General features: G+C 31.5%; 1 protein-coding gene and 1 non-coding gene across 2 annotated transcripts; one reads left to right on the top strand and one right to left on the bottom strand.

Annotated features, from left to right (window-relative positions):
- The first annotated feature begins 8,150 nt into the window (after positions 1 to 8,150).
- On the top strand, positions 8,151 to 8,231 carry TRNAL-CAG (transfer RNA leucine (anticodon CAG)). The gene has a single exon. It is a non-coding gene; the product is annotated as a tRNA-Leu (tRNA).
- A 2,202-nt stretch (positions 8,232 to 10,433) lies between these two features.
- Positions 10,434 to 12,463, bottom strand: LOC11435930 (nucleosome assembly protein 1;1). The gene is made up of 2 exons (XM_003620368.4): positions 12,089 to 12,463; positions 10,434 to 11,185 (listed from the first exon to the last, which is right to left on the bottom strand). The coding sequence occupies exons 1-2, from the start codon at positions 12,303 to 12,305 to the stop codon at positions 10,860 to 10,862; spliced, it is 543 nt and encodes a 180-aa protein (XP_003620416.1). The 5' UTR covers positions 12,306 to 12,463; the 3' UTR covers positions 10,434 to 10,859.
- Between the last annotated feature and the right edge of the window lie 1,505 nt (positions 12,464 to 13,968).

The raw sequence follows: 13,968 nt of genomic DNA, 5'->3' as shown, positions 1-13,968 counted from the left end.
TATTGGTAACCGCTTCTTCATTTTTTTTCTCTTGGATTTCACATTAAGGATTAGGTGTACAAATTAAGTTATGTTCTTTCATGTTGCTGGTTTATTCATGACAAGGCTTTTATGTGTATTCAAACATTGCCACACGTTCAAACGATAATACGAAGAAAATAACAATGTGCTTGGAGATGTCATGTTAGTACTCAGGAAAATGTATAGGAAATTTGACAAGAAGTATCTCAAAAGAATTCCTAGATGACCAGCGAAGGAAAAAAAATAATTCAATAATCTAGTACTTTGATATAAGATCAGTACCAATAAATACAACTGACTGATATAAGATGTTGGAATAGGGACATGTTTGTATAAACAACATAATTAAGAACTTATACATATAAGTGCTTATGTATATGCTATTTTTTATAACAAAAGGTAAAATAAAGTCAATTCTTTCCATATAAGTTTAAAGCTATTTTCATAAGTTGTCTTGTAGAGCTGATGGAAATAAGCTAAAAACCACTTATAAATATATCATAAGTTGTTTCTATAAGTCCTCCCAATAATCTCGTAAATTATTTTGCTAGTAACTAAGCTCAAATCGGTCGATCCAATCATGTCATTGTTTTCTTTACAAGAAAAGAAAGTCCATACAATGTAAAAAATAAAAAAAATTAGAGTATAATGTAATTTATAGTTGATACATGTTTAAGTGTTGCTCCAAGGTATGTACTTGTAATAAGCATTCGAGGAGAAACTTTATTTTATACGACTTGATTCGATTTATTAGTTTTCTTCAGTAAATGAATGGATGTGGAGCATGTGACAGATACATTACTCTCTAGTATCTTTGGACTTAAAAAGTAGCTGAGGTCATACTGCAGAAGCAGATCACTTATTTCACTATTTATATAGATCGAATTAAATCAAACAAGTTTTTGAAATCATGATTAGTGAAAACAAACAATGTGTACATTTAGATTGGCAGGTTGGTAGAAAAAGTGAAAATTTTGATGTCATATGCAACAAAAATCTCCTAGCAACAAACCTCTCTTGCTTTGTTAAATATAATGCATCCAGGTCTTTAATAGGGATATACTGCAATTCCAAGTTAAACCACAGTTAGTAATCTAAAGCCAACAATTTTAACCTAAAAAAATTACCTCTTTGTTTTCCTCTATCTCCAACATAAGTTTCTTCGTCTAAAATCTAAGAATTTGATCCAAATCAATATTGACTTGCTTGGAAAGATAGTGTTAATTTGAAATCAAAAGGAACTGATGAAATCATTAATGAACCTTAGGAACAGCAAAGTGTTGATTTTAAACATTAATGAACCCTTGTCATGGCTTTTGGCTATGGCTGTCACAAATATAATATTGAGAGTATCCTTTTAATTAGTTAAAGTAATAATAGTTTTATTGAACACAAGCAACATATACTAAATTATGAAAGCACATAAACAAATTTGTGAGACTAAAATTTCATATAATAACCCAATAAATAAATCTATTATCCAAGTACTTCAATGTCTTTTTCCCATTATCAAACATATATAGTTCAAGATAAGAAAGTAATAATAAAAACAACTGACTATAAATCAATTCCAATGCATCACTAGAGAAAAGATATCATACCTTGTAGTCAACCTTGAATGGATAACAAAGATTTCATATGAGGCCACATAGGTAAGCATGGTATTCATCCGAACCAAACCCAATTTGATGGATTTTCCCCGTTTTGATTGGGTTTGGATATGGGTTTGAGTTTTCCCCATTTTAAACACGGGTATGGGATGGGTAATGGGTATATAGGAACCCACCCCGAACCCATATCCAAACCCGTCCCGAATGCAAAAAAAAACTACTTTATGTTGATATGTGATGTTATTTTGTTGGATAATTGCCGTGTTATAAAAACTACCATTGACATTTAAAGGAGCACCTAAATCAATCGGTCTAACAAATGTTAAAGTGTACATATTGTTGGATAATTCATACAATATTTCTCTAGGGGTTGCAAAAAAAACTTCTATTTTTAATTAAAAAAAATTATTCAATGCGGGGATGGGGATGGGGATGGGGTGGGGATACCCGAACCCGTCGAGGACGGGGATGGGGTTCAATTTCTCATCCCTGTTGGATATAGATAGGGTAACGGGTAAGTATATGAGAATCAGGTATGGAGACGGGGAATGTAAAACCCATCCCCACCCCGCCCATTGCCATGCCTACACATAGGAACATAATGTAAATTATTTAGATATAGCAGGAACAATGGTTAAATATATCATTCACCAATTTCCATATAGATTTTCAACAAATGTCAAACATACAAAAAGTTGAAAGTACAAATGTCATAAAATTGCAATGAAGTCAAATTAAGAATCACAGAAAATGCTTCCGGTCATGTCTAATACTCCTTAGCATAATTTACATACAAATTTGGATGTTTCACAATTCTAGAACATAAAAAAGAAACAGATTGCTTAAACAACTCAATGACTTCAATATAATAACTAAATTGATACAAACAATTAATACAAATGCTTACAAAAAAACAGATTGATTAAACATGTTATATCCTGAATTATAAGACAAACTAGTTTTAAAAAAAAAAGAAAAAAAAGATTTGGTTTTCCCAACCATGTTATAGCTTTGTCATGATGCCAACATATGAGATAAAAATTTAAATTTAATGGATTCAACTAAAATATAACATTCAATTTTAAACCTTTAATTTTTGCATCAACAGGAAGTTCCACAATAAGTGATGTCAGACTACTACCGGTGATTATTGGCACAACCACGGCCCACGACAAAAAATACATGACATATCACTAATAACCTTGCTAAGTCTCTTTGTCATAACATTGATTGTGGTCATCAAACTTCTATTAGGCTTGTAAGCCATTTATTTTGAAGTATGGTGATCAAAATCATGTATGATGGACATATTTGTGAGAAAAGTTTAGTATCCATCATCTCTGGCCCTCAAACTTCTCTAACCCTATTTGGCTAATTTGTCTGAAGTTAGGTGGCCAGGACCATGAACAGTAAACAATTTCAAAAGGAATATTAGCATATATCATGTATTCATAATCTAGTCGTGAGTCATTGTTGTGTCAATATTATATTATAATCATTTGTTAAAAGAAGACCAATCAATATTGAAAATAAAATAATTAGAAGTGTCTCATTTTGGATATATGACATCTGAAATGAAATGAACAACTAAAGTGGGTTGAGAGAGATAGAATTGAGGGAGCTTGTTTGTAGGAGAAGACAGAATAGAGGTTGAAAGGAATTTATAGTAAAAGAAATGTTGAAGTTTTAAGTGTAGAAGGATTTTGAAGGTATAACTTTGTGTTAATAGAGTAGATGAAGAGAGCTAGACATACATGTAATGTGAAGAGAGATTGTCAGTCAAAAAATAAAAAAATGTGAAGAGAGGTTGAAAGGCAAAATAAATGTGAAGGGAGGATTGAACTTAACATCATGTACTTAGAAAGTTTTCCTTCAAAAAAAATGTACATAGAAAGTTGGTGAAGAGAGGTTGAAAGACAATAAATGTGAAGGGAGAATTGAATTTAACTTGTACTTAAAAAGTAGGTGAAGAGAGGTTGAACAGTTGAAGGGAGCTTCTGATAGTGACTAAATTAAAATTTTAAAACTTAAAATTGTAACTTTGTAATGGTCGGTGAATTTTATCATTTAAAATTTCAAAATAGCAATTTGGTCCATTTTTTAGACAATGTCAATCACTTCGGTCATTTTTCTCGATTTCGCACCACAGTTTTAAAAGTCATATATTTGTCTTGATGTACGCAAATTAAAATACATGTCTTTAGATTGTTTTGATAGATACTTTCAAAAAAAAATTGATAAAAGACTAACTTAACTAATATGCTTTAGTTTAAGGGACTGATTTTCAATTTCTAACATTAAAGAGACTAAACTTCTTGAACCTTACGTTTCAGAATGATATTTATTGTTTTATAGTAGGAAAGTTGGACATATTGCAAAGAAAAATTTATCCCAACTTCAAATTACATCAAAATTAGATTAGAGTAGAAAGCACCGACATAAAAAGTAGATTAGAATATTTCATCAAAATTTGAATTATACTATATCATGTTTCATATGGTTTAATTTTCAATTTAAAGAGGGGCTTTAGTCTAAATTAGCGTTTAAAGTTTATACTACAAGTCTAAATTAGACCATTACACTTGAATTGTAACGTGAGAGACTTCACTACTCGCACTCTCCAATTGTAATGCAATAAACATTTGGGTTTGGATTAAGGATATGTCTTCTCTCAATCGACCTTGCAACTTATCACTAATTATGAATCATTTGGGTTCATTTATACTACTTAGTAAGGTGATAATGGCTTGATTCTCTTACAAATAAAGTAACATACTTATTAGCATATTCTTGAAAGGAGCACAAATACCCATAAATTATTTTACAAGAGTATTGTTTTTGTATATCTTTTAATACTAGGTAAAATATGTTTTTAGTTTAGATAAAATTATGAATTTTTTAAATATAGTTCTTGTAACTTTTTTTTTTTTGACAAAAATAAACGATATTCATTCATTCAAATTGATAGAGTACATCGATACAATACAAATTCAAATTCGCTAAAAACAAAAAGGATGAATCTGTGAACAAACTCACATCATCCATGTTAATAGCATAAAACGCCAAGGTACCTATGCCTACAAATATGACTATATTCAAGTCTCTGAAATCCTCATGTCTCCGGATCTGCAACGTTGACGACGCCAAAGTCATTTTCATTGATCGGATCTGCTCTTGTTCAAAGCTAATCTCAATTTCCGTTAATGTTGCTAGGTGCTGTAGCAGCACAACATTGGCTTTTGCTTCATAAGGTGTTAGTATTGTTTTTCCTATTTAAAATTTCAATTTCTGTTAATGTTGCTAGCTGATGTAGCAGAGCAACATGAAGGGCAACATTAATAGAAACATTAGCTTTTGTTTTGAGGTGTTAGTATTCATTCCCATGTCTTTGTATAAAAAATTTCAATTTCTAATTTACAGGGTGGAGATTTATCTGTAGTTTTTGAAATCCATGGCCTTATGAGATTATGTTTTCTGCATGTTGCTTGTGTTGCTATCTATTTTATCTTCCTTCCCCATCTATTAGATTACCCTATTTTTCAGACCTTGCACTGCAACTTAAAACACTATTATTGGAGGCTCATTTGAAGCTTGATTACCTAGTCTGTTTTTGCTGTAACACATGTGAAGTATGGATTAACTTGGGACTTTGAAGTTTTTTTGGCATTTATTCAAAATTGTCTTCTCAGTCCATTCAACATAGTTATTTGGATATTACTAGCTTACATGTATGATATTAGTTTTGTACAACCAATTTTTGATTTGAAATGTTAGTATAACAGTTGGATGTTGCCCTGTTGATTAAGAGTGTTAGTAATAGCTTGTTGAATCTTTAGGTACTGAATCAGTTCTTACTCTTGGTTATTTATAATTGTTGCTTAATTTATGTTCCCAGCTCAACTAATGACATGTGACTATCTTATAGCTTACCAAAAGTGCAATTAAACCAAATTCTTATGCAATCACAACTGTAGTTTAAAACCATTATTACACCATCACAATCATTTCCTCAAAGATGCAAAATGTTAGTAGTCCATAGTGATAAACAAATTAAAAACATATTACACTAATCAAATTTTGTCAATATCATTAATCTTGTGCACAAGCACCCGTGAATATAACTTTAGATTTACACTTTAGACATATTTATCATGAACAAATTGACAATCCATTAAAGTCATATCAAATTTAATTTACACTTGTAATCGTATATTAAATATTATATATTACAAGAGGGTTATCAAAAGTCAAGATGGCCGAGTTGATCTAAGCATATTAATAATAGGTAGTAACACAACTTAACTCTAAACCCTTTCCTAAATTAAGGGGAGCAATCACTCTGTCACATCTATAATTACAGAGTGATTGAGAGAGACATGTTGAGCGATAGAGAGGGCAGTTAGGTTTTTTACGAAGTCAAGCTTCAATGCAATTGAGATGGAAATTGTGGGAACAACAAAAGGGAGGGTGCCAAATAACACAGTAACGTGCAAATGCTTCTTTTGCATACTTAGCGGTGTAGATGGAGAAGGAGATGGTATTTATGACCAACTCGTCTAAGTTATGAACGACATGTGTTTGCAGTTGGTCGTTAGGCTGGTGATGCATGATATTCATATTTTTGCGTCGTATCACCATTGTTTGAAGACAAGTTATAAGTGAGTGGATAAGTCGGATGAGGAGATACAACATACCCAATGCTATGACGAGGAAGAAATAGAAAGAAAGATAGGGAGTGATGGTGATAGTGATGCTCGTGCGGTTGAGTTGGAGTTGGAGTTGGAGTTGTAGTCGTCATGAGAGGGCAATAGGAATAGGTCGTGTTATGAGTGTTTTTATCTATATTTCTCTTTTGCATGCACCTTAGGATTAGTGCCAGTACAAATTGTAAAACGGTGCTTATTGGCATAACCATAGCCCACAACAAAATACATGAATGTAGGACATATCACTAATAACCTTGCTAAGTAAGTTTGTCACATTAATTTTGGTCATCAAACTTCTATTAGGCTTGTGCAGCTTATTATTTTGAAGTTTGGTAATCACAATCATGTAACAAGGACATATTTTGGAGGAAATGTTCACTATTCACAACCTGTGGCCATCAAACTTTATTAGGATATATTATGGGTCTGTTTGGGAAACCCAAAAAAAGAGTTTTTAGCTTTTAGCTTATAGCTTATAAGTTCGTTTGACAAAAAAAGCTCTGTTTGGTAATACTTTTTCACCATGAGCTTATAGCTTATTTCACGAGCTTATAAGCTATTTTTCAGAAGCTATTCCAAGTAGCGTTTGAGCTTATAGCTTATAGCTTCTCACTTTTTCTTCCAATTTTACCCTTATTATTTCATTTAAATTGTATTTTTATCCATTATAATTTTTATAATAAGCTACGTAATAAAGACTACTATCCCTTTATTCCAATTTTTGTATATATATCAGCTGAACTTTTTTTTTTTTTTGAAAAAATATATACCTTTATTTTTTTTTTACGAAACAAAATACTATTATTCTATTAGTGTTACTTTTATTTTTTATTTTTTTGAGGTAAGTGTTATTTTCTTTATTCTCTGTTATTAGTATTACTCTACTAATGCTACCTTTTTTTTTTGTTTTTGAGGTAAATGTTATTTTCTTTATAAAGTAGAAACACTTAAATGATAATATATAGGATATATTAAATTAATAAATTTAAAGTATTTTTTTAAAGAAAAATTAGTTTACAAAATTACAAATACTTAAACTAATGATATAATTTTTATTATGAATTAAGAATACCTTTTATGTCATTTTACATTTATCAGCTAGTTGAACCACTATTTTTACCAAACACTTCAGTTAGCTTATCAGCTAAAAACTACCAGCTAGCTTATCAGCTAAAAGCTATCAGCTATCCGCTATTTTTACCAAACAGAGTCCATGTGTTCATGGATATAGCCGCGAGCCATTGTTGTGTCAATATTATATTATAATCATTTGTTAAAAGAAGGACTAATCAATATTGAAGATAGAATAAGTAAATAAATGTTGAATAGAGTTTTTATAGTGTAAAAGAAATTTGAAGGTAACTTTGTATTTATATATAATATAGTAGATGAAGAGAGGTAGACATACACATTTAATGTGAGGGGAGATTGTGTGTTCAAAACAAAAATGTGAAGGGAGGTTGTGCGTGGAGGGGGTGAAGAGAGGTTGAAAGGGAAAATAAATGTGAAGGGAGGATTTATTTAACTTGTACTTAAAGAGTAGGTGAAGAGAAGTTGAGGGGAGCTTTTAACATGACAGGAGATAGAAGAATAACATGAATTTTTAGACTGAGTAAATTAGAATTTTAATACTAACTTGTAAGTTTTGGTGAATTTTGTCATTTAAATTTTCAAAATAGCAGCAAAGTCCTACTAAATTTTCCTAGAGTACGTGTCACTCCCATGTTAAGAGAACATAGACATAAACAAATAGAATTACACTTCTATCATGTAGCATATAATAAATATTAAACATTCCGAAAATTATCAAAAAGTCAAGATGGCCGAGTTGGTCTAAGGCGCCAGTTTCAGGTACTGGTCCGAAAGGGCATGGGTTCGAATCCCATTCTTGACAATTTTTATTTTTTTATTTTAATTTATTTAACAATTCCATTTCTATATGAAGAAATTCAAGTCCAGAAATAGGTAACATTTTCATTTGAGATCATGATTAATTCATAATTTAATCCAAAGTCCAAGCTATAGAAAAATATTAAGCGTTTATAAAAAAAAATTATTAGGCAATTTAGTTTTTTCAATTAAGGTTTATTTTAATATATAAATAAAAGGTCCATTTAAGTTATGCAGAATCATCATTCTTGACATTTTTTTTTTCAGATGATTGACATTTTTTCAAAATGAAATTGACATCTCTGCGCTTTATTTATTATTATTATTTTTGAATAATTCCTCTTTTCTAATAAGAAAACTAAATAAAAAATAATTAATATAACTATAATTCTATAAGCAAAAGCTATTTGAAATAATAATCATAATTTATAATATAAGAGAAACATATAGTGATCAAATGAAACTGAACTCAAAATTCTTGTTGAGTTGATGCAGCTGCAGCCTGCTTATTATACTTAACAAGTAATGAAAAAACTATCAATTTTGTCTTCAGAAATAAAAATAAGTAAATTAGTTGTAACCTTAGCTTAAGTGATATCTGAATCACTATCAGAAAATGAAGAATAATCAGCAAACACCTTATTTTTTCGTCCATAACAAGACCACCGCCATGCGCGCCGCAGCGTTCGATGACATAGTATACAAGATGGTTTGATGAAACAACATACTGGACAACACACACATAGCAAGCAACAACTACAAAGAAACTCAATCAATTTTTCCCTGCCTTTGTTAGGATCTTGAATTTGGGATGAATTTACCATCATATATATGAAGAATGTTGCAATTGAAGATGAAATACTTGCAATACTATTCTTGAAGGTTTGTGTAAGCATTTAGAACATGCTTTAGTTATTTTATTTTTGAAGAGTTTCTTTCTCTTTTATATTGCATCTTTTTTTAATTTTGGGTATTTAGTTATCAAGGAATCTTAGTTGTTATTGTAAAGGATGCTTTTCAATTCAAGATTCGAAAATGGCTAAGAGAATGTTAGCTATTGGTGAAATTAGAGGCAAGTGCAATTGGAATTATCTAAAGTTATTCTCCTAATATCTAATGTATGATGTATCTAATGTTTTGCATTTTTCTTTTTAAAAGTTGGGACCATAACTTTTGAGGTCGATAGATTTTGCAATACATCACTAAAATTTATGGATGACTAACGCATGTGAATGTGAAGGGATGATTTATCATTGCCACAGACCTCGAGATTTTTGCAATAATGTAGTATGTGTTTGGTATCACGGTGGCTATGTCAGAATCACGATGATAAAAAACATAATTTTTCAAAAGTTACATTTTGTAGCTTTTTCAAAATCACGATGGATCACCGTGATTCTGATATATCCACCATGATACCAAACACACACATAACTTGATCATTTACCATTTCTTCTTAAAATCGGACAAGTGTTATTATTATATATGGTTCTTAGTTTCCATCATGATAAAAAGCAATGCTCTATGAGTAAATGTGACTTAGGTGGCTACAATTGGAATTTGGATTATCTTAATTAGTAATCTGTCACATTCACACAATCAACACATTGGTGACAGTTTAATGAGACCGAACGGTCTAAATTTTAAGTTCAATGTTTTAGTTTAAAAAATATATATCAAAATCTACAGTAAAATATGGATCATTCATTTTCAATCTAATAGTCTCTGATGTTCCAATTTCATAAATATGAGGGGTTACCGGCTACATGCAATCCAAATTCCTGCAATTGGTGGTTAGGGAATGATTTCAAAGTTCTGAAAATTTGACTTGGCCTCAGCATTTAGGACTTCCAACACGGTTAAACCATATTTATTTACCATCATGACCATATAATTATCTTATCTGAAGTAATAACTAGACAAAAACATGGCATCCTCATCCCAACAAAAAAAATTAAATACTAGTAAAACATAATCATACTTGTAACTTATAGGAGTCAATTATTTAACTTCTTCATGAATATTAAAAACTTGTATAAATTCTTATATCATCAGTGAAGAAATATAAACTTTAAGAAACCTGAACATATGCTCAAACTCTAAAATAAGTCGATTGGGAGTTAAGCTCCGATCCAAGAAACGACGATCGGATCGTACCTCCTGATAGTTTTGTCAATCGGGAGTTAGGATCCAATAAACCTGAGGGTTTTTTGAGCAAATTGAGGGCCCGTAGAGCAATCTTCCAATCAAACTTACTTCAGTCGAGTTAACTAGCAAGTAATCAGATTCACTTGCCTCCAAACAGATTCAACCCTAAAGTATAGAATAGGTGAAAAATAATATCTCCATATTCTGCATCCTTCTTTTTTTGTATCATGATTTATATTAATAGCACCTTTGTTAAACTGAACCCAATTAGAGCTTGTAATGATAAATGTTATACTATCTGTGACGTAATTTAGCTCAAAACTTCAAAATTTCTAACCAAAATGACAATAATGCTATCGAAAGATAAACCGCTAAAACCTATAAGCATAAAACCAAACACATTATAGCTTAATAGCATCAGTCCAAAACCCTCTCATGTAATTGGCAGTTGACAATTGCAGTACCATTAGTTCATCGCTTCATCTTAGTCTTTTCTTACATTGGCTCCCCTTTTTGCTTTAACATCACGATTAAAAGCTTCTTCCTCTTCAAAATCAGAGTCACTCATTTCCTCCGAATCAGAATCAAACTCGTCTTCATTTTCCTCATCATCGTCGTCTTCCGACTCTGTTCCCTTCCCTACCTCATCATCGTCTTTCGACTCTGTCCCCTTCCCTAGAATATCCCTCATCAGATCCTGATCAGCTTCTATTGGCTTCCCCGTCAAATACCTCTGCAATACTGCCTCAAACACTTCTGGTATTGCATCGTCATCGCCTTCTCGAAGTCTCGCAACACGCCTCTTCAACTCTTTAACATGAACATACATAAAAATCAAAACTTCACACCAAATTTGAAAAACCAAAAAATACTAATTCAACATATTTTAATAGTCGAAATGGGGTTTTTACAACATTACTTGAAAAACAATGTTGTGTTGTGAAATTCACAGAAGCATCATACCAAATTAGGCCTCTTCAACATGAACACAATAAAAATCAAAACTTCACACTAATTTTGAAAAATTCAGAAAGGTTAATTCAATATATTTGAATACTCCGAATGAGGTTTTAAACATTGCTTGAAAAACAATGTTGTGTTCTGAAATTCAAAAAAGAATTATAACAAATTAAGCATCTTCAACATGGACACAAAATCGAAATCAAAATTCACACCAATTTTTTTTTTGCTGTAAACCCCGTATCCTCTGAGCCAAACTACGGAGACTAATCACTGTAGCCATGTGGGGCCCAAATAGGCGGAAAACTCTACCTAAGAGTTTTAACAATGCTACATTGGTCCAAACCCCGGACCTTTGTTAAGCTAAACTTCACACCAATTTTAACAAACCCAAAAAGGCTAATTCAATATATTAATATTCAAAATGTGGTTATTAAAACATTGCTTGAAAATCCAAGTTATATTGTAAAATTCACATAAGCATTATACCAAATTAGTCCTTTTCAACTCTTTAACATGAAAACAGAATAAAAATCAAAACTTGCCACCAATTTCAAAAAACCCAAAAAAGCTAATTCAATATATTGAACTCTGATACAACGAGTAGTGTAAATTCAAAATGGAATATTTAAAACATTACTTGAAACCCAAGTTATGGTTGAAAGTTCACATAAGCATTATATCAAACAGGTGGTGGACACAAATTTCACAAGAAATAAAAACCAGATCACCAAAAATAATTTGGAGCTTTACCTTCATTGCTTATGTCTTCCAAATCATCCAGTGATTGTTGATTTTGTTGATTCTTCTCATGAGCATGTGGAATAGTAGAAGGTGGAGGGTCACTACTAGAAGAGAAGAACGAAGTGGGTTTGTAGAGAGAGAGAATTGAAGGTGAAGATTTGAAGGTGTGAGAGAGACGAATACGGCGTGCGTGGAATGAGATGTTTCTAAGAAGAATAGAAGTCATTGTTTTTTGTTACAAAATGATGATGTTTTGTTCTTGTTTGTTTCTCTTACGTTTGTTGTGTGATCATGAAACAGTTCTGTTCCGACAGTGTTTTGTACTAGGTTTTGGGTAAAACTAGGTTACTTTTGAAGGACTTGGATTTGCATGTACTAGGGTTTTGGGTAAAACTATGTTACTTTTCAAGGACTTGGATTTGCATGCATAGTTGAAAGTAAGAATCTAGATTTACTCGCAATTACTCTCTCGAAATATTTGTGATTGTCCGGTCTCAATATGATGGTTATAGAATAGACAAATTTACTTTTTATTTTAAAACTAAAAAAATACCGAGATTAAGTTTTGAACGTCTGAACTTAATTGAACGACTATGATTGCATTATTGCATGAAAACCACGATTTCATACCATCTAAACACCAAATTTCAAAATTTGAACAAAGGTCCATGAACAAAAAATATTTTATCTCATATTTAGAAATTTATCCCCAATTTTTTCTCGAATTCATCCCAAACCCAGAATTCAGAGTAACCTCTTTAAACTCCCATATTTTTTATTTTGAAGAAGCGGAGGTTTCAAAAAGATACATGAATTTCGATTGAGTTTCGATTTCGACCAAAGGAAAAAGATTGAGTTTGAGAGGAAGATTGGTGGCGGAGGTTGATGGCTAGGGAGGAATATCTAGTGAGGGAGTGTACGTCTTTACATTATATTGTTTTACATACAGATATGAGTGACATATAGATTTGTCAACGCCATGTATCTTCAAAATACAATATTACTAGTGTTTATAATTATCTGATGTTGTTGGATGATAATATCAACAGTGGAGACACCATTTTTTCTTGCCATAAGGAGGTTTCTCTTAAAGTTAATCTTTTTGTTTGAAGTTAATTACAAAATTGCATAACAACAACGAATAACTTAATCAAAAGAATGGTGCTTCAACCGAATATTCATATTTGTTTGGGTAGCTACGACCTTCAGGAGGATATAGATCATCATTTTTGTCTTGCGACTTCTACGGTAAAATTTGGTTTGTTATTTACAATTGGCTTGGTTTGGTTTTGGTTCAGCCGGCTCACGTCAAGGACCATTTACTTCAATTTGGATACTTTGGTGGCTTGTCAAAAAAAATTGTTCTGTCCTTAACTTGATTTCACTTTCTTGTGTTTGGAGTAAAAAGAATGCAAGGGTTTGTCAACAAAAAGCTAAGGGGGATTGTCTACGACGCATTCTTGAGAAAATTAAGCTCCAATCATTTTAGTGATTGAAGGCAAACAATCATAATCTTTTACCTTTGACTGTCTTATGTGGTGGCTTTATCCTCATTTGTATTTAGGAGTTACTATTTAGTTTCATTTCTTTTTTCCAGCAAGCTTGTAGTTTGGCTCCTTATCATCTACTTTTTTATTTGTTCATGTAACAGATCTATTTTCTCTTAGTTTTCTTCTGTTAATTTTTGTGAGGAAACACTAAGATTTTCGGTTAATATATTCTAGGATTAAATATGTATTTCATCCTTGCAATTAGGGGTCGTTTAAAAATTGATCCCTGTATTCGCTAATTCTTGCAAACTAGCGTTGCAATCATTAATCATTTAAAATTTCGTCCTTTGACCAACTTAATCACTGCCACGTCACTAATTTGATGACGTGGCAATCACT

The sequence above is a fragment of the Medicago truncatula genome, chromosome 6 (genome assembly GCF_003473485.1).
Source record: "Medicago truncatula cultivar Jemalong A17 chromosome 6, MtrunA17r5.0-ANR, whole genome shotgun sequence".
Lineage (NCBI taxonomy): Eukaryota > Viridiplantae > Streptophyta > Magnoliopsida > Fabales > Fabaceae > Medicago > Medicago truncatula.
The sequence above is the reverse complement of the archived record's forward strand: the minus strand, read 5'-3'. Positions and strand labels throughout refer to the sequence as shown.

Coding starts and splice junctions, on each gene's coding strand:
- LOC11435930 (XM_003620368.4), bottom strand. CDS start 12,305: ATGACTTCTATTCTTCTTAGAAACATCTCATTCCACGCACGCCGTATT. Junction 11,186..12,088: donor GGAAGACATAAGCAATGAAG/GTAAAGCTCCAA, acceptor TTCATGTTAAAG/AGTTGAAGAGGCGTGTTGCG.